Below are 21,125 nucleotides of genomic sequence, written 5' to 3' on the forward strand. Positions count from 1 at the left end.
TTAACATATATAGTTACACAGTAAAATTACATGTTCCGATCTAAAAACATGATATGAAATCAGACAATAACCTAATTTAGTTGATATGAATATAACTCATAATATTTTAAATTAGATTGAAGTTGACACCAAACTGATAGTAATTAAGTAGACTTAGGAAGTCAATAATTTCCAAAGCCTGGAAGATAACCCCGTTTGTAGAAACAGTCCAACTTTGAACAAAACAATCTTTACAATGTGAAGAATAGGGTGGAGGTGGATAAGTACCCCCGAAGACCGCCCTCGTGCCGCCTATGTGACTTGTCCATTTAATTGTTTTCCAATAATCTACGTTTACGTTTCATATTTCATGTAAAAAAACAGGTGGCTTTTAAGACTGGGTACATATAGCTTGGGTGATGTGTCTCTCAATGTCCCACTTGCTTAAATATGATGTCTACCTTTTCTTATTTTCTGTTTTGGTAAGAAAATGACAAAGCATTAACGTAGACACAAAAGATAAAGAATTTAATGAATAATCAATTTTGAAATGTGAGAGTCAATCGTATATATCTTTATCTTTAATTCATAATTGGAGCAAAACCAAGTTAAGGGTCTTAATATTTGATCAACTTCTCTGCTACCTAATTTCTAAAACAAAAACAACATGCAAATTTAATGACTTGTAGACATGCATCATCAAAAGATTAATTATGGACACAAATTCCTGTAAGAAATAAATAAGACATCGTGTAACACATGCACACTTTTCTCAAAATGCTTTTTCTTCATTAAAGGAAAATACTTGTAATATTCACTTGGGGCCATTAACATCCTTGTTAATACTAATACCATATTATGATTCAGACTTGAATATTTGTAATGTTACCATTCACACTTGAATATTTGTAAAATTTTTGTAGGATAAATAATTTATTAGTCCTTATTTTTTTACCTAAGATATTTTTTAGTCATCGTATTTTAATACATTGTTTAGTCCTTAACTTTTACTTTATTTAATAGTGTATTTCCTTATGGAGAAACTAAATTGTCTAATAATTAAAATGTTTAAGGAATTACACGGTTAAATACAGGAAAAATTAAGAATTAGACAATGTATTATTAAACTATAACAATTCAACAATGTATTAGGTAAAAAAAATATAAGAACTAATAAATTATTTACACTTATATTTTAAATCTATTTCATGAGCTTGTGTCTTCATAACAAAAATTTCAATATTCTACTACCCTTGGTGAAAGAAAAAATCAATACCGCTATTTTTGTAATTTCTAATCTATTTGTTGATAGTTTTATTAAAAGCCCTTCATTTGGATCTTCTAAATTTTTTTAGGGAGTATTTGGTTGCTCTTTTTCATGCTCTTGTTTGCTTTTCACTCCAAAATGGAGAGTTTTAGGTGTTTGATTAGTGACCTCTTATTCGCCTTTTACACATAAAAAGTAGCATTTTAAGAATCTCTACTTTTTAAAAAAGCAGTTTTTTTCCAACCGCAAACAACAACAACAAACAGTAGGTAAAACAAACCAACCCTTAGTTTAGTCAAAAGCAGATTATCATGATATGCCTAAAACTAAAACACCTGAACTAATCCAAGTCAATTTCCAGTGAATTGAAGTGCTCATATCATATAATCTCTGATCAACAAAATTGTAAATAGATTTCTAAGGCAAGGTATACATTAATGTTTTCAGGGCATACATGCCCATCTCCCCTGACAAAAATACTTGCACTAAACGCCCTAAACGTATTCACTATACACTATTCTACATTTCACCATTTTACCAACAACATTATTGACACTACCAATTTCAACTATATCTCTTTATCTTCCATAATAATCTTCTGGCCTACTAGTGTATCCATCAGCCGATCCCGATCCTGATCTTCCAAAAGATCTATTCTTTAATTTCTGTCATCAGTTCTTCAGCACATACAACCCCGAATATGCCCTCGGCACCACTGGCCAATGATACAGGAAAATAAGTAGCCAGAATTCCTAATCACAGCCACAAGAAAACAATTATTGGAAGTAGTTCGAGATTCTCAGTCGTCACAGGTTCAAAACACAAGTTTAGAGAGAATATCTTATGGCTCGAAACGTGACTAGTCATCTAATTTTCAACAGCCAAAGTAACTCCTATCACTTCAAGATTCACTAGCTCTCAAAACAAAGAGAAAAAAACACCTCTAAAGATGTGATAAGGAGTACCTGAATGGTTCTATATTAATCTAGGTGAAAATCCGTTTATCTCAGATTTCGGATGGTCCAGCAAAAAAATTTGGAACTCAAAAGTCAAGATGTGGAGGTGGCAACTTCCAGAAATTCCACGAGTTATAATCCTCCTGTTCCAAATGAAAACGGGATTTAAAAAAAAAGGTCAAAGAATTAGCAGTCGCATGGAAGGGTTAACATGAATACAACATATGTGCAGTGTAGCCCAACTGTAACTACAGGTGCTCATATACATATAATTTGATGCAAGAAAAGGAACAAATGGAGCCACCAGCATATGCATAAGAGTGTAAAAAACAAGCATAGCTGAACCTGCTCATGTGACTTCATGACTGGGAACATGCCATGCAGAAGGGCATGAAGCGAAGTGTATGATCTTGTGTTGACTAATCTATTCACAGCAACCTCACCCTGCAAAACGTAAATCATCAGAAGAAAAACCTAAAGTAATTATAGTAAGAAATAATCTCTAACGCTGTCTTTCGAGCATGAAGGCCTTCAAATACCTTGGGGTTAATAATGAAAATTTTTCCCTTTGGTATTCCAACTTTAAGGTAGCTAATCTCATCAGTATCCCTATTGCCAAAACCAGCATAGAACGGGCTGCAATCAGGAGGAAACAATGCCTTGATATCCTGGTATTCAAAATAGTAAAAAGGAAAATTAGAATCGACCAACCTTTCTTTAGAAATGTACCAGAAAGGAAGGATATTCATTCTCCCTGTGGTACTCCTTTACCTAATTTCTTTTATATATATATATATATATATATATATATATATATATATATAGTGCAGAGGGCGAGCCTTGGCGCAACGGCAAACGTTGTTGTCGTGTGACCAAGAGGTCACGGGTTCGAGTCTTAGGAGCGGCCTCTTGCCAAATAAATTGGCAGGGGAAGGCTTGCCCCCAATACACCCTTGTGGTGGGACCCATCCCCGGACCCTCGCTCGGCGGGGACACGTAGTGCGACCGGGCCGCCCTTTTTATATATATATATATATAGTGCATAAAAGAAAGGAAAAGAAAAAGAGGACAATAACCTCGAGGCATGCAATCTTGAATTCATGAGGCGCTCTTCTGATGACTGATTTAAAAACAAAGGAGATTTAGTCCAGTTATTATAATTAAAAACTGTATTTGTCACCAGAAATTCATTAAACGCTTAAAAGCAGTTGTCGTTTAAAGAATACCTAATGGTAAATGCAATTTCTGCATAAATCGTATAAAATAATGCAATAGAGATGAGTTACCTTCACGAAATAGAGAAGGAAAGAGCCCATCAGGTGATATAACAACAGGACCATCTGGTAAAGCCTTTCCATCCTATAAGAAGATAAAATAATTTTGACTAAGGAATAATAAGAGACCCCAATAAACCATTTCTGGAATTTCTTAAATCTTGATATCTTATAGCTCCAAATTGCGAGTGAAGTTAGTCACCTGTTTGAGATTAACTAGGAATTGCCTAGTAATGTAAGCTTGAGAAATTGAGCGTGCACTCAAGTAGAGAAATTGATACCCATTGTCCTGCAAGCAATAAAGGATAAAATAATCAAATACATGATGGCATTGTCAAGTAGTACATATAGAAAAGTTCCGGCCTCTTATCCCTCAGAAAGAAAGTCAATATTGGCAACCATAACAGTTGCGATCTCTGCATAAGACAGTTCCATATGAAGAAATCCGCAAGATGGCTTTCCAGTTTCAACTGTAAGAAGCCATACGTACAAAGTTTTCTTCTTGGCAGTAACGGGTGAAAATAGGTGTCTCTGAGCATTGCATAAAAAGGAAACTAAAGTCTCATATATACTCCAATCCAAAAGCACATGAAATGAGATATCACACACCTTAATAGCTGAAAATAAATGTACAACTCCAGTTTGTGACCAATCTATGCCAACCAAAGGCATGAACTGCCCTAGAACATCTGATCTGCAATAACAATGTCAAAAAAGTTCATAAATATAACAAGAAGAAACCCAAGCTTTCAGGGAAGAAAATAAGAAAAGATACAGGAAATGCTTTCACAATTTTAAACAAGTACTAATCCAATAAAAATTCAGTCTCATACTATGTGGCAGGTATGAAAAGGACACAGAAAATTATAAACTATCAATGATTAAAACCGTATATTATCCTATAACATCATTTATCCTTGTAGAATTGTGAAGATTTTAGAACCATATAAACATCATAAGTTCCAGCATACAGTGAACATTTCCCTCACTAAACCTTCTTCATTGCGTCACAAATCCGTATTACATGATCTTTATTTTTCATCCACCCACATAGTGCTTTAGGAAAGAAGAATCAAAATTCTTTCAGAATCCAACAACCAACCAACCCTAAACCACCATCCATGACTACTTCCGAATACATTTCGAGTGAAGGTTGATTTTCAAGCAGGTATTTTGTCTAACGCTATCAGAATATCACCACTGAAATGTTTACCCCATAAATTACATCATTCTATTTTCTGATTCTGTAGAAGTTGTTTGGCAGATAATTCATGAATATATGTAAGCCTTAATACATCAGGAGCCCTTTCAATTTGGCTTAGAGAGTAGATTGGCTCCAGGAACTTAAAGAGTGTGGTTAGCCCTCTGTACTTGCTTAAAGTGATCCATTGGGCACCTAAATTTGTTTAAAATGACCTATTGGCCTCCTGAATTTGCTTAGAGTGATACATTCGTCCCTTGAACTTGCATAAAGTGAGACACTTTTCAAATTGTCAAAGTCCACTCTTGTTCTGCCACGTGGACATAAGGAGTTAATCATGCTACTTTAACCACGTTCAGGGGGCTAATGAGACATTTTGTAAGTTCAGGAATCCAATCTGCTTTTTGGGCCAAGTTCAGGAAGCTCCTGATGTATTAAGAGCCTATATGTAAATAACAACTTTTTGGATCTCATGTCTAGGAAATGGTCATGAACATTTTTCTTTTTGTATTTAGTGAATATAATACTTGAGATGGCATTTACCAGTTTGCCATTCTATATATCAACAAGCAAAGGTGTTCAAACTCTAAAATATTGAAACTTTGAAAGACATAGAATAACTACATTGCATTAGAAAAGCCTAATAAATTCTTACTTCGTTATTGTCCCATCAACATCAGAGATCACTATGCGAGTGTTCCATTTCCATAAATAAATTCTAGCATCAACCTGTTAAGCATTATATTTTCAAGAAAATGTCAAACGAAATTACAAACACACAAGAAACTTTCAAATTGGGGAAAAAGCAAAGGAAAAGCAGAAAATTTCATTGAGGAAGAAAAAGTTAATTAGTGACTTGTAAATTTAGTGACAGATAAATAACCTTCTGTTTTCCCAGCATAGCAGTGGAGAATGTGAACGTCACTGCATTACTCCCTTCCTTCAGATTCAAGGATGCCAGCTCTTCAGATGTTGGAGTATTTGCCTTTACTATCTTCTTCATGTCCTTGACATCATTTTTATCGTTATCTGTGGCAAGACTGCTGGCTGAAACGTTCCCAGCATCAGATTTTTGAGTATCATTTAGAGTTGGCTGCATGGTCTTCTTGGACTTTGAACTTCTAAAAGGGAAAGGCCAAAGACTCCAGCTTCCACTAGTAGCATCAATGGCTTTTGATGGATCACCTACAAGGGATTCCTCAACTCGATCAACAGGTATCATTCCTTCTGGTTCAAAGATGTTTTCACTTTCAAATGCTACAATTCCTAAAATAATAGGAGCCGCAACATCCCATGGGAAGTAATGGCCACAAATTCTAACAACAAGCCTATCATTCTTCACAACTTCAGGACCTAGAGAAGTTAATCTATCTATGTCCAGCTTTTCAGCATCAAATGCTCGAGAAGCAGCTTTTCCTTCATATAACAAGTGTTTGGAAAGGGATATCTATGCATGCAGCAGAATGCATGTGATTTTCAAGTGGTTGCTGCACAAGAACCATTTAAACTCCCATAACAATTACAAAGAAAACAATCACTCTGATGTGCTTTAATTGCAAAATAGAATAAGCAATAGTTTTAAAGTATTTTATACTGGAACTTTAGAAAAGAAAAATCTTTCGTTAACTGAAAATAAGGGAAAACAATCTCTGGCTGTGTTTTAGCATTTATTAAAATATGGGAAGAACATTTAAAGTTCTGTGGACATGTTCAGCACAAGCGAATAAACGCTCCCATGTGTAAATGTGAGAGAATATGATCAGATATAGTAAAGAAGGGAAGAAGACTAAGATTAGCTTGGATGAAGGTTACTGAAATGTCCTTCGAGTGGTAGATCTTTCAAAGGATCTTACTACGAGCAGGAATGAATATAAACAAGAATCCATATAACCCTAGTCGGGACTAATGATTGGTTTGTGTTGTTGTTCACAACATAGAACAACTATGTCACAAAAGATGGAAACTGATACTGAAACGGATATCCGGAAACTAAGAAATATAAGAAAGGAAAATGCGTAAATAAAAAATTATAGGAGTATATTCATAAATTCTAACATTATTACGATGCATTTGTATATCTTTTAGCATATAAAATTATTAAATACAAGTTAAATAAGAGAGAGAAACGAGTAGTTAGACATTTTTAGGAAAAATAGGAATTTAATGTGATTGATCAATCCATGATAAACTGATTAAGCAATTGGTTAATGCGTCATTCTAATTTTGAAAACACAATTTATTCTAAAAAACGAGTTTCCAATTTTCTTAAATTACAGAAGCATAATCTCCTTAAAGTTTCAATTCCAGAATCATTTTGAAACATAGAGCTTTTGAAAATTAATGTATTGGCGCAGCGAAGCTACACGTAGCAACAGAATACACACTTTGACAAGCAAAATCCTTAAAATTGAAATTGAAATTTATTTATGTTTTCATATCAGTATATTGTCCTACCAATCTAAAAACATGGAAGTCCACAAGAAATTCAGTAAGTGAAAACAATCAAGAAGTCTTACCAACAGCAGGATTGTTAACACCATCTTTGATACCTTCGGAAGCTTGAGTATCTTCCTTATTAAAATCACCCTGCGGTGACTGGTTTTCATTCCCTGTAGCTGAATTTTTATAATTCAGCTCCAAGGAATTCGAATCCAATTCCAGTGAGTGGCTTAGAGGATGATGCACTTTCTTCGTACCAAGATTATCAATGTCAGACCACATATTGGGTAATGATTCTGCCTGTCGTGTGTCAGACCACATATTGGGTAATGATTCTGTCTGTCGTGCAACTTCTGCACCAGGGTCAGCATGGCGTCTAGGAATACAGATGGGGCTTGAAAATACTTTCGAATTTTCTGTCAAGCTTTCAAAATTTTGTGATCCATTCATTTGAACAGAGTTTTCTTTATCAACAGCATCCGGAAAAATTGGCTCACCCTGATTTTCTCCAGGCTCACAATCATCAATATCACTAAAGAAGAACTGGTCTTCCTCTGAACTCTCCGATAGAGGAACTTTGGCTGCTTTTGTAAGACTACAATCTTCTGTAAGTTCCCCTGAATCATCAACTGACTCCAGAAGCTTGTTTCTAGCAACCTTATCCCCACTATATACTTCATCTTGAATTTGATCAACTGAGTTGCTAATACAAGAAATGGAGCTGGCACCTTTCGACTTGACTTCAGTTGAACCTATTGCAGGGGTAATACAAACCATTTGAGTATAAGATGTTGTCACTGTTACTGGCAGTCCAAGATCCACTCTACCATGCCCATGTATAGATGGGGAAGATGGATTTGTTTGGTGAGAAGAGATATCAGAACGCCCATTATGTTTTCCCTCCAACCCTAAATCTCCCGTTTGATGGTTACCTGTATCCTGAATGAAACTTCTATCACCTCAGTGTCAAAAGAATCAGAAGTTCCAAATATAGTAGTTCATATCAATTAAATAACTGGACAAATCTAGAATTTACATAAAGATTCAAGCCGTGCTAAATTCCTATAGAGTTTAAGCTCAGTTAAGCAATGCATGAGTACATTTGGCTCAAGGTAAATACAAGCATGTCCATGGGTGCCTAAGCTCAGACTTGGCTCATTGATTGTTCGACAAGCCAGAAAATCAAACTTGTCACTGTCACATGAATGCAGGAATTGAGGATCGCTCCTAAGCTTCATACTTGTGTCAATCTGTTTTTTTACTAAGATCAAATAAAGATAAAAGGGGAGGCACTCATTATATATGGATCACATGCACCTAACTTATCAGAATTAAGCTTATTTCAAAGAGGAAGAGTTGAGGCTCTTCCTATTCTTTCCACACTTATTCAGGTCTAAAGAAGATAAATAGATATCACGATGCTTGGGCTCTCTCAAGTCCTCATCATCACTCTCGTATGCACCATCTCAAAAAAGGAGAGACAGGTCCACTAACTATGAGACGAACTCACAAGACCATGGTTTGAAGCTCTGATGTTTTGGTTTAATCAACCCTCCCTAATTTGCTCATATACAGCGGTTTTTTACATGTCAAATTTAGCTGATTCCAATGTTTGTCTCAATCACTCACATGCAGTACACCATTATTCTGTTCATTCATAGCCTTACATGTTATTTCTATATTTGTTGGAATCAGATCTGTTTTTTCTCACTCGGGAATTTCTATTTATTAAATAAGGTCTGGGATATATTTTTTCTAATATTAGTGAAAAAAAAATCAAGCACGGATTGTTCAAATTTGTTGAAATGTGATTTTGGAAGTAATCAATAAACATAGTTAGAAGATTAACCTCAGTTAGTGGCTTTGTTGTGGTATGCAAAGTTTCGACACAAAAATGACTGTCCCCAGATCCTCCATTAGCAAGGTACAGCATTTCCTCGGACTGATCTTGCAGACCATCCGACCCCATTATCAAACTCCTAGATGTCTCACAATAAATGGAGGACTGAACTCTACTCAGCGCATTCTTCTCCTGAGGGATGTCAATACTTGACAATACAGCATCTCTTTCATCAGAAGCCAGATTTTTATCAAACTTCTTCTCAGGACATGCTTCAACATCTGCAATTTGTGAATTAGAACAAGTGACTGCAGCAGTTACATCCTTGGCATTCTCATCTTCATCAGCATTTTTTAAACGAGGTTCATCAATGCTTCTTGAAATTTCAGATATCTGCACCAATGTTTTTGCCAGATCAGCCTCATCTAACATGAAAGTTTCAACAAGGTCAGCTGCAATCTCTGCACTCTCCAATGAACTCATTCTTCTAACTCCAACATTATCATCTCCCTTTCGATAAACATCCCCCACCATTGACCTCTGTCCAAACATAAACCGAGATATCCTTGACTGCTGGGAATTAGTCACAGCCACAATTTTCCCATTACTTTCATCAAATTGTATAACTGAATTTGACTCACTGCCATCATAACTGCAACTTTTGGACTTTATTATCCTCCTACTTTCCTGAGACTGATCATCCATATCATCACTGGAATATGAAACATAAGATACAGATTCCCCTTCTCCTCCTTCTACCTCTCTCAGAAAGTGAGCTTCTCCTCTTGGATCAAGAAACATGTGGAAATTCGCATCAGTTCCATTAACATTTATTGTAACTTCCTTCTCTCTTGCCTTCAAAACCCCTTGAAATTTCCCAAACTTTATGTACCAAGGTGAGGATTTGAAGCTCCCATCAGGCTGCTCCACCACAATGATATCCACAGCTCCGCCAAACGGGTGAAAGGGACCAGAGACAGTGTATACACCTCTGGTTATATAGCTTCCTAGCCTCTCTACAGCATACATTTTATGATACTTGGATTTCCCAGATCATCAATATTTAACCATAACTTAATATCAGAGCTACGAACCCCACAAGAATGTGAGGCTCTAATAATTATTTTGTAAGCCTGAAAACCAGAACTGCTTCTAAGCTTTCTGATCTCTCCAAAACTTCAATCTGGCAACATCCAGATCGGAGAGTCAAAATTACATCATAGTGAAATAACTTAATTGATAACAACTCAAAAAATTTATTCTCTTTTTATGTTCAAATTGAACAAATCTGCATGAACAGTTCTACATAGCATGGGCAAGCATCTATTTTGAGTTAGCAACCAACATTTAAACTGAAAATTTGCACCAATCCCAAGTTGTATAAATTTTGTTATCTAATCTTTATATAGTTCATTATCAATAATATCCAAGTAAATTAAAGCATGCAGAGATCACGTCTAATATAAAGTCAAATTTACTACATTGGTAGGTATTGAATTAACTCTGATTACTAAATCTAAAAAAAAAAAAAAAATCCGCATTCTCATTCCAACAAGTGAGCAAAGGCACATAAACTGTCAATTGTATAGCATTTAGTTTATATAAAAAAGAGAGATAAATCCAGATTTTTGGGCGAATAATTACAACTCAAGAAAATAAACCCAATTAAAAATAAGTCCCAGCGTGGTTAGATATAAAATTGAGAATCGCAGAGAAAGTTAGATGCAGAAAGAAAGAAAGATGTTACCTGGGTCAAAGGTCCCGCGGTGGACGAGGACAGCTTCTAGAACTGAAAGTCAATTAAAAATTGAAGAAAGAAAAAAGACGATGAGAAATGAGTGCAGACGAAGGAAAGCAGCAGGCGGAGTATAAACGCCGGCGAGTTGCAGGGAGAAAAAGAAAGAAGACGGGGAAAAAAGAAAGTTGTATAAGATAGAAAAAACTATATAATAATAAATGAGACTAGGATAGGAGATATCAAAATATGGAAAAAAAAGAAAGGAAAAGAGGAAAAAGAGAGAATAATCAAATAAATGAACCTTGGAAATATCAATATCAATATCAATATCAAATTCGAGTTTTGGAAATATTTCTCGTTTATTTCATGTTCATGTTCAACATCACCGACTTGCCACAAAAATGCAAAATTTTTTTATAATTTACTTCAATTTGGTCGGTTCGAGATTTTTTTGATGCATTTTGGATAAATCTTATTCAATGTTTTTAGGTTGAATTTAATTTTAATTAGTAAATTTATAATTATTTTAAATGAAGAATCATTTTCCTGTTTGAAAAGTCGATGCATTAAATTTTTGTTGAAATCAAATAAAATAAAATTCTGGAAATCGAATTTTTTTTTTTTATTTAGAAAATACTTAAAAAGAAAGAAACCGTATAAGATAATAATAAAATTTAATGAAAGAAAGAAAGAAAAAAAGAAAGAACAGTACTCTACTACTATTGGTGGGAATCAAAGAATAATATTTATTAAAATATTGACCACGTGGACTTCTCTTTCCAAGTACATTATTTATTTATTTACTTAAAAAGGAATTAAATAGTTTTATCAACAAAAATAAATAAATAAATAAATAAATAGCGAGTTTTAGAGCATCTTTAATAGAGTGTGTCAAAACTTAACATATAATTTCAAAATATAATATTTTATTGTCCCTTTCATCTACATCACTTTTGGCAATTTTTACTTAAAAATGCTCTAATAGAGGTTGCTTGAAAAGTTGTCATTATAATGCTATAAATTATTATTTTATTATAAATATTAAAAATAAAAGGTTCCAGATTTTATTATTTCTAAGAGAGGGACCACAAATTTTATATTAAAAAATAATAAACAAGGTTGCCAAAAATTGACAATCTTCCTTGGCACCCACAATCACTCCAATAGTGGACACCCTTTAAAACTTGTCAAACCTGATGCCACATCAGCTGGCACTTTTTTAGACAGCTTCTATTGGAGATGCTCTAATACGAAAAGCAGTAGAGCCCCCGCAATGGAACCAATCAAATAACTTAACTCACAATTTAATAAGGGGACTTTACCAAAATGCATATAAATTGCATTTTGGGTTGCTCAATTTAGTCTACCATTCCGAACCATACCCTTACTTTTTCAGAGGCACCGATGGGTGAGCTATTAGACCGAGTATGGTCAATCTTGATATTGTGATGAATACTACTATAGAAGTAGTGCCCACTAATGTCGAGAAATGAAGAAAGTTGTAGAGTTGCATGGAAAATGAAAATAACAAAGTTGTTTCGCTCGTTGGAATCAAAACTCTTAAGATTTAACCTTACCAATGAAGAAGAAATTGAAATTTGAAAGTGATGATGAAAATGATGTTGATCTAATTGGTACTTATTTTAACCATACTCCAGCTGAAGTCTTATTTGATACTATTATCAATAAATTTGATGAGAATTTCTTTCATCAAGATTGCAATGACATTCTGAAATTCGTGAAAGATATTAATTTACCAATGAAAATTCTACATGAATCAATGATAGGCTACTTTGAGATAGCGAAGAAAAAAAAAATGAGGCATGAGAGAAAAAGTTCAACGAGAAGGAGAAAAAAGATGAAAGAGGAGAATAAGAAGTATTAATCACTATAGAAGAAAAAAAATGGTCTTTACGACGCTAAAATTTATGGTTTAACGACGCTTTTCAGTGTCCCTAAACACTAACCCACGCTTTTCCAAGTGTCGTCACATATGTCGTTAAATCGCATGTCGTTAATTTTAACGACACATAAACTCTTGTGTGGGTAAATTCAATCCCATGACACATTGCATAGAAACGTCATCATGCTACCAACGCTTACATTTTTTTGTCGTAATTTTTTCCATATTATTTATTTTTAATTTTGAAAATTTCCACTACGTTTTAACAAAATGTCGCAAAGTGAACAACACATTAATTGAAAAATGTCTCCAAATTTATGACATTTAATTATAAGAACATTTACATTTTGCTACATTTATAATCCAATACTTCTCAAATGCAACGAGAATTAATTTTGTATAATAAATTTTACTGACATTAAATTTATTATTATTCTTAATAATTTATGGACTCCACAATAAATAAATGAATATAGAAAAATTAGTTAAACTAAAAAAATTATATTTATAAATAAACTTTAGCATTGTATTACATAGGAGAACTTTTACATTTACGCTTCAACTTTAATAAACTTATTTCTAATGAAAAGTAAAAAGAGAAAAAAGAGAAAACTATAAAGATTTGGTTGGAAGTTTGACAAACACAAGAAACAAGGCCAAAGGTTCCACAAATTTGAAAGTTTCGTGTCAATTTCATGCCCACCAGCACCATATCTCCTTCTTGGTGGTACCAGATTTATTAGTTCCACCTTTTATGCTCATAGGCTGATAAAAATAACGATATTATAATTAAACAGGAGACAAAGTTCAATGGAAGCTAACTGATACCAAATTAAGAGATAGAATGAAACTCACAGCTATTAAATCAGGCTTAAGTGCGCTTCTTGCTGACCTTCTCACAATTGAGAATATGATCAACCAAACATGTATCACATTATTCAAGAAGCTAAGATTTTTTCCAAGATGTGAACTCTTGTCCCTCATAATACAGTACAATTTTCATGACAGGTGGACACGTGCAAGGGTTTTTAAATATATAAACTACATTTAAGTGAATGTTTCATGCAAGACATAAATCAAACATGTAAATCTGTTCTGGGGTCCCAAAGCTAACATGAATTGTTTAGGCTTATAAACTCAAATATAGAAGCTGTGTATAGTTGATTATTGTTTAATGAATAACCCAAAAGACAAACCTGTTTTGCTATCACTTGTCGACATGTTATATGTGAAGGAACAAGAGGGCACTCTTATCTGCAAGCTCCTTCAAATACTTGGCATAGGAAATTCCATGATTAGTAGGTAGATATGCTAACCATCGCTAGTTTGAACAAGAAAGAGAAGCATTGGTGAACCAATCATAAAACTTGCAAAAATGGATAACAAAAAGCTTGTCAACACAAAAGTAATTGGAAAGAGATTAAGAATGATTCAATGTGATGATGAACATAGTATTAAACAGATGTAGAAAAATCATTATAGCTGAATCTGACTGGCCTGGTGGCAGTGGCAGTGGCGGGGCTGATCCAATACCGTTAATTTCCTCAATTGTACCGGCGGAATCGATAGAGTAGAAATAGTCGTCTGTTAGGGTTTCAAAATTATCTTGAAGGAGATTCTACTATATCGGATCCGGATCCGAAAATCCGAATCCAGATCTGAAAAATCATTAGCCATTCACATTGAGTAATCATCTTGAAGCAGATTCTGTCGAATCGGATCAAACTCAGAAAAATCATTAGGCATCAAGGAGCGATTTCTTCTCTTCGTCCACTCTCTTTGTGAAAACAGAGATCGACGACGTCAGACGAAAGGGAAAACACTCTCTCTCTCTCTGAAGTGTCGATGACCTAGCCGACGTTGATCGCCCGATCTCTAGCCATCATGTCTGGTTGGTGTCTGTCGCTTGAGAGTTATGTTGGGATCAGCACCCTCTTTAATCCGAAACTCAAATTCTCTCCTACGGATTTGGAGCCCTTGATGTCTGTTCCACCTAATTCATCGGCGAAATCGTTTGATGCTGTTTTGCAAGGCCGGACGGTTGATGCTCCGATTTCTTTGGCCCCGGTAATGCCACCTAAATCATCGGCAAAATCGTTTGCCGCTGTTTTGCAAGGCTGGATGGTTGATACTCCAATTTCTATTGCTCTGGTTTCTGATTGTGGTGGTTTCAAATCGGTTCGAATTTTCCAAGCGGCATATGAACGCAGACTTGCTCTATCGGTTTGAAAGGGTGTATTATTTCTTTAAATATTTTACTATCACCGGAAAAAATGTCACCCGCTCCAACTTTCATTCTCATACTTTGATAATTATGTCTATCATTAACATCTCAGATTCATCATACTAAAAAAAATATAGATAATTTTCTGTCATTGCTTTTCAAAGATGATGTAGTAGATTCGCCAATAAAGAAGATTAAGATCGAAAAGGTCGATAACAATGAGAGACAGATTCCAATTAAGAAAAAATCGAAAATTGAAAGTGATGATGAAAAGAATGTCGATCCAATTGGTACTTCTTTTAACCATATTCCAGCTGAAGTCTTTTTTAATACTATTGTTAACAAATTTGATGAGAATTTCTTTCATCAAGATTGCAATGATATTCTAAAATTAATGAAAGATATTGCTTTATCAATGAAAATTCTAAATGAATTAATGACTGACTACTTTGAGTCAGGGAAGAAAAAGAATGACGCATGAGAGAAAATGCTCAACGGGAATGAGAAAAAGATGAAAGAGGAGAATAAGAAATATTAATGTTTTAATGTCTTGATACATGTTAAGTTTTTTTTTAAAAAAAATACATGTTAAGTTTGTTTATGTAGTTATGCAACTCATATGTAATTTTTTTATTCCAATATTTATAATATTCTATTATAATTTTGTTTACACTAATCAAATTGTACGAGACATAATTTAACATATTCAACTGAAATTTATTTAAATTATATTAACATCATAGCTTTAAAATGTCAATGTTGCTAGTATATTTATATTATATTAACATCAAATATATTATATTAACACATTCGAATTATTTCTTAAAAAGAAACCTTTTGAATTACAAATGCAAATGTTGTTATTGGAGGATTAACGAATTGGGATGTGAAGGGTGATGTGAAGGTAAATATTAAAATCAACAATTAGTATTAAAATCATCAATAATATCATTTCAATGAAAGTACATTCATTGAATTTATAGTGAATTTGAAAGAGTATATTATTTCTATAAATGCTTTACTATCACCGAAAAAAATATCACACGCTCCAACTTTCATTCTCATACTTTGATAACTATATCTATCATTAACATTTCAGATTCATCATACTAAAAAAATGAAGACAATTTTTTGCCATTCCTTTCAAAAGTGATGCAATATATTCGCCAATGAAGAATATTAAGATCGAAAGGCCGATAACAATGAGAGACAGACTTCAATTAAGAAGAAATTTAAAATTAAAAGTGGTGATCAAAAGAATGTCAATCCAATTGTTACCTCTTTTAACCATACTCTATCTGAAGTCTTTTTTGATACTATTGTCAACAAATTTGATGAGAATTTCTTTTATCAACATTGCAATGATATTCTAAAATTCATGAAAGATATTGCTTTATCAATGAAAATTCCACATGAATCAATGACTGGATACTTTGAGTCAGTGAAGAAAAAGAATGAGGCATGAGAGAAAATGTTGAACGAGAAGGGGAAAAAACTGAAAGACGAGAATAATAAGTATTAATGTTTTTATGTGTTCCAATCATTTATCTTATTCAGAATGTTTTAATATATTGACACGTATATAAGTTTGTTTATATTGTTATGCATCTCAAATGTAATATTTTATTCCAATATCTACAATATTCTATTATGATTTTGTTTATGCTAATCAAATTATACGAGATATAATTTAACATATTCAACTGAAATATATTTAAATTATATTAACAAATAACTTTAAAATGTCAAGGTTACTACTATATTTAAATTATATTAACACCTTCGAATTATTTCTTCAAAAAAGAATACATTCGAATTCCAAATGCAAATGTTATTTGTCGCGCCCGTGCCCGCGGATCGCGAACTGTCTATTTTCGAATGGCTCCCGCTCTACTAGTTTGCTAAAGGTGCCAGACTGTCCCTTTAAGGAGACTGGTCCACTGGGTTTTTGAGTCGCCACCAATCAGTTTGACGGTCTGATTGGACACCGATTTGATTCCAAATTGACCCATTCGGGTAAGTTCGGATAAGGTAGTGGTCTACGATGATTCTAAGTTCGGTTTCCGGTTACCTATAAGGAAGAGATGAAATCTCACCCTATCTCGCCCGATAAATTGGTACTGTTGTACTTCTAAATGCTTGCTCTATGTGTTTGTGTCCACTTTTGCTTTGAAGAATCATTAATTGTATATATATTCAAGCCTTTGACAACGCTCGTAAAGTTTATATCGTATGTTTATCGGGATCACTGTCCGATGATCAACATGATATGATCGTTATATAATCACTATACAACGATCGAATATTAAAACATAATAATGTATGATTTATCAATTATTTGTTGTTCATTTGTACGGATCACTATTCAGTGGTCGTGATAATCTGGTATATGGTCGTTATCCAATGGTCGAAGTTGGCAAAGAGTTGTAAATTATTTTATTTATCGATTGATTATAATCCTAAATAAAGTGGATAAAGATTAATATGTACATATTTGTTTATATATATTAAGGATTTAATGGTATATAATTTAACAATTATTTATCGTTTATTTATCCGAGTCATTATCCAATGACCTAGATAGTCTAGTTTTTCTGTAGTTGCTATCCAGCAATTAAACCCGATAAGTAAAAGAAAATTATATACCATTATATTTCATAAAATTGATAGAGAAAGATTATTATATTTTATAATCTTATTATTATTATTTATCCAGATCATTATTCAATGATTAGGACAATCAAATTATATTATAACCGCTATCCAACGATTAAACTCGATGAACTTTTACATATTTAGATATATATGTTACTAAAGATTATCATATTGATTATCATATTTTACTAACGTTTGGTTTATTAATTACTTGTCAATTATTTATCGAGATCACTATTCAGTGATCCAAATAAACCGCTCATATTGTTATCGAATAATTAAACCTTGGTAATGATTTGTAAATATATCGAATTTGACGAGACTTATGTTAAATTGAATCGATTTTTTTCATTTATGTAATACAAACTAACGAATTAGAATTAATTTGGGAGAAGAATAGGTTGAACTAAATTAAAAGTGATTTAATCACAGGACCAACTTAAATTTAAATTAAAAAAGAGTGAATGAAAGGTAAAACTTGTTGAAAACTAATCTAATTGATTTTTAACGAAGTTAATAAGAAATTAAGGAAACTATATCTAATTAAACTATTTGGCAATCAAAATCGGGTAATTAAGGAGAATGGGTGTGGTCCAAAAACATAAGCCCAAATCATAATACGAATTTTCCCTAATCTAATCTGACTTGAAGCCCTAGCCTCCATCTTCTTCCACTTTCTATCCTTGTAATAGCCACAAAGGGAAAAGAATGAAAAAGGGAGCAGCCAGCCTGCCGCCTCCGATTCCGATGCCAGCCGTCACCGTCTTCTTCACAGCCTGCATGCACTGTCGTTTATGTCCTAGTCGAAGTTCGTGGTTGCCTTCTCCATCGGCGATTCCGCCATTCAGTAAGGCTCGTGCGGTCTATTCCTCTTTTCTCCTTTCGTTTCGCTAGTTTTTCTGTGTTAGAATCTACTTTCTCTTCTTCTTAATTTGATATTTCCCTTTTTATGTTAAATTCTAACAGATCATCTGGTATAACAGAGGCGACATAGTTGATGGAAGTTGATCGGTGAGGTTTCTTTATTTTCCTTGAGTTTATATTTGCTCATTTATTTTCCCTAGATCTAAAGTTTCTTTTTTATTTCCTTTCTTGTGGAAAGGAGACCGATTATAGGGACTGGGAACGGTATTCGGGAGATGATAAATGGTCGGTCGGACAAAGCTTAGTCCATGGCATTGAACAGAGGTATGCGTTTCTGTTACTGATTTTGAAGCATCTGTGTTTCTGTCCTCAAATGAAAATTGAAGCGTCTATTTTCTTAATTTCCATTCTCTATATCATAGCCATTCAGGAAGGTTTGGATTTTTTGTTTCCTTTGTGCTCCTGGCTTATTTTTGCTGTGAAAGATGTATTTATACATGCTTGTCTCCTCACTAAAATTATTTGAAAGGGTTCTGATTTTTTGAAATCGTTATTTTTTCTGATTTTTTTGGTTTTCATTTTACTATTTATTATTGCTTTAAATCTAGGTTTAAAAGGACATTTTATGAGAAAGTTTTTGGTATAATGGTTCCACAATGATCAATAAATTTGTTCGGGAATTTTCCATATCTTTATTTGGATTTATGGTCTGAAATTATGATTCTATTTCGATTTAATAAAAAGTTAGTTTTTGTTCATACACTTTTATGTTTTTGTCATTTTGTTTGGCAGAAAAGAATTAATAATTAACAGGTTCATAGTTACATCTTAAAATTGTAAACCTATAAATGAACCATTAACTATTATGGAAAAGAAAGTGTGCTAGGATGGAATCATTTCATTAAGAAAGCATTAGGAAAGCAAACTATTTATTATTTTTTGATTCTAAAACTGAAGTTTATGTTATTTATCATGTAACAGAGAAAGGTTTGACAAGGATTAAATTCTCGGGGTTCCTGATTTCTTTTTTACTATTTTTGTTACATTATTTTGTATTTGTATTATCTGGAGCCTAAGTGAAAAAGCATAAACAATGAGAGTCTTGGAGGCAAAAGGTGAGGGTACAATAACTGGTTACATTTCGTGATAATTCTAAACTGAACTTGTAAACATAACTAAATGCGGGCTAACAAAAACTATGTGATTTCCTATTTCATTATAACAAATAAGTAGGAATCTATGTAATATAAAAGACTAATTAGTAAGCAGAACAACCATATATAAGAGAATAAAAGAAGACATTCAGAATAAGCAAAAATTGAAGTAAATGTTATAAATTTTAAATTCTTAAATGAGACTTGCAATAAGGCAGTGTAAATAAATTGTATACCAACCTCGCAAGAAACTCTGAACACCAAGCCTGAATTTTTTTGATATTTAATTGTTCTTCAATTACAATACAGCGAAATAACTGAAACAACTCAGCCCAAATTTGATTTCTTTTCTAAAAGAGAAAATAGCTCAATTGAAACTCTCTATTACAATTTTTTTGTGAATTTTTATGTCTTGCTTTTCTACTTTTTCACTCAATCTGTTGTGTCCAAAATCTGTGTTGAGCTCTTCTATTTGTAAGAAGGAGTAGGTATGGTTGGAGATGGCAAATCTGGCCCGAATGATGGATTCTTCTTCATTATTTAACTCCCATATCCTGTATTTGTCTCCCCTGTGATGATTTTTGAATTTTAGAAATCTTTGAATTATTTTCTTCAAAAATTATTGTAGTAGCTGCTCCTTTAATTAATGCTCAAATTTTCTCATATGCTGCTAGGTTCCTGAATCGAAGTTGACTTGGGTGTGTTTCCACTAGCATTTTCCAATTTCCGCTTTATTTGTTTGAATGTTGAGTTTAGCTTGAACTGTAAACCAAGATGTGTAAGTTGAGATTAATTTTATAAATGTAAACTTTACTTGTTAATAAGAACATTTATTTTATTTGTGTTCCAACTTTTACCTAATGGTTTGATTTAGATACTAATTATTAATTCATTGGTCATTAATTAAGTTTGAAAAATAAATTATATTCTGAACATAGTATATAATTAAAAATCATTCTTAAAGTTACACGGGTAACTTTAACAAGTAATTTTGTAACTATAACTTACATTTAGACTATATACATTTCTAGGGCTAGGCTATGCTTTACTTTGTCAAAAACAAAGTAACCATAGAAGGCACCTACATTTCTAACATAATTTCACAACTAATGAATTAAAATTGAAAAATTAATCTAACCAATTAGATACAAGTTGAATTTAACTAATAAATTTGAAGCATAACAATTTCAAAACTCATATTTAGAATACAACACAATATATTTCAAATATAATTTATAACTTGAAAAATATATTTTCTATTTCAATGCATTATATCTCAAATATAATTTGATAATTACTGAGATATAACAAATTGATATAAAAAAAATCTATTTTTCCTGATAAATTACATGTGTAATAGAAAGTTTGTATTTGTAATATACTTTACGAATTTGTTAGAATTTCAAATATAATCAGTTAAAGCTTAAAAAATACCCGGACAAAAATGGGTATCTACATTATTATTGGAGACTGCATGAATTGAGATTTGAAGTGTAATGTGAAAGTCAATATGAAAATCAACAATTGATATTAAAATCATCAATAATATTTTCTCAATGAAAGCACATACATTGAATTTATAGAGAATTCCAAAGGATATATTATTTCTATAAATACTTTACTATCACCGG

The 21,125-nt window shown here is 32.9% G+C and overlaps 1 protein-coding gene across 1 annotated transcript; it reads right to left on the minus strand.

Annotated features, from left to right (window-relative positions):
• Positions 1 to 1,512: 1,512 nt before the first annotated feature.
• Positions 1,513 to 11,059, minus strand: LOC136235117 (phosphatidate phosphatase PAH2-like). The gene is made up of 13 exons (XM_066024633.1): positions 10,704 to 11,059; positions 8,966 to 10,139; positions 7,194 to 8,055; positions 5,561 to 5,862; positions 5,333 to 5,406; positions 4,086 to 4,170; positions 3,679 to 3,765; positions 3,489 to 3,561; positions 3,279 to 3,322; positions 2,742 to 2,870; positions 2,548 to 2,646; positions 2,212 to 2,345; positions 1,513 to 1,998 (listed from the first exon to the last, which is right to left on the minus strand). Exons 2-12 carry the CDS (start codon positions 9,983 to 9,985, stop codon positions 2,289 to 2,291), a joined length of 2,832 nt encoding a protein of 943 aa, XP_065880705.1. The 5' UTR covers positions 9,986 to 10,139; positions 10,704 to 11,059; the 3' UTR covers positions 1,513 to 1,998; positions 2,212 to 2,288.
• Positions 11,060 to 21,125: the final 10,066 nt, after the last annotated feature.

This window comes from Euphorbia lathyris, chromosome 7 (assembly GCF_963576675.1).
Source record: "Euphorbia lathyris chromosome 7, ddEupLath1.1, whole genome shotgun sequence".
NCBI lineage: Eukaryota > Viridiplantae > Streptophyta > Magnoliopsida > Malpighiales > Euphorbiaceae > Euphorbia > Euphorbia lathyris.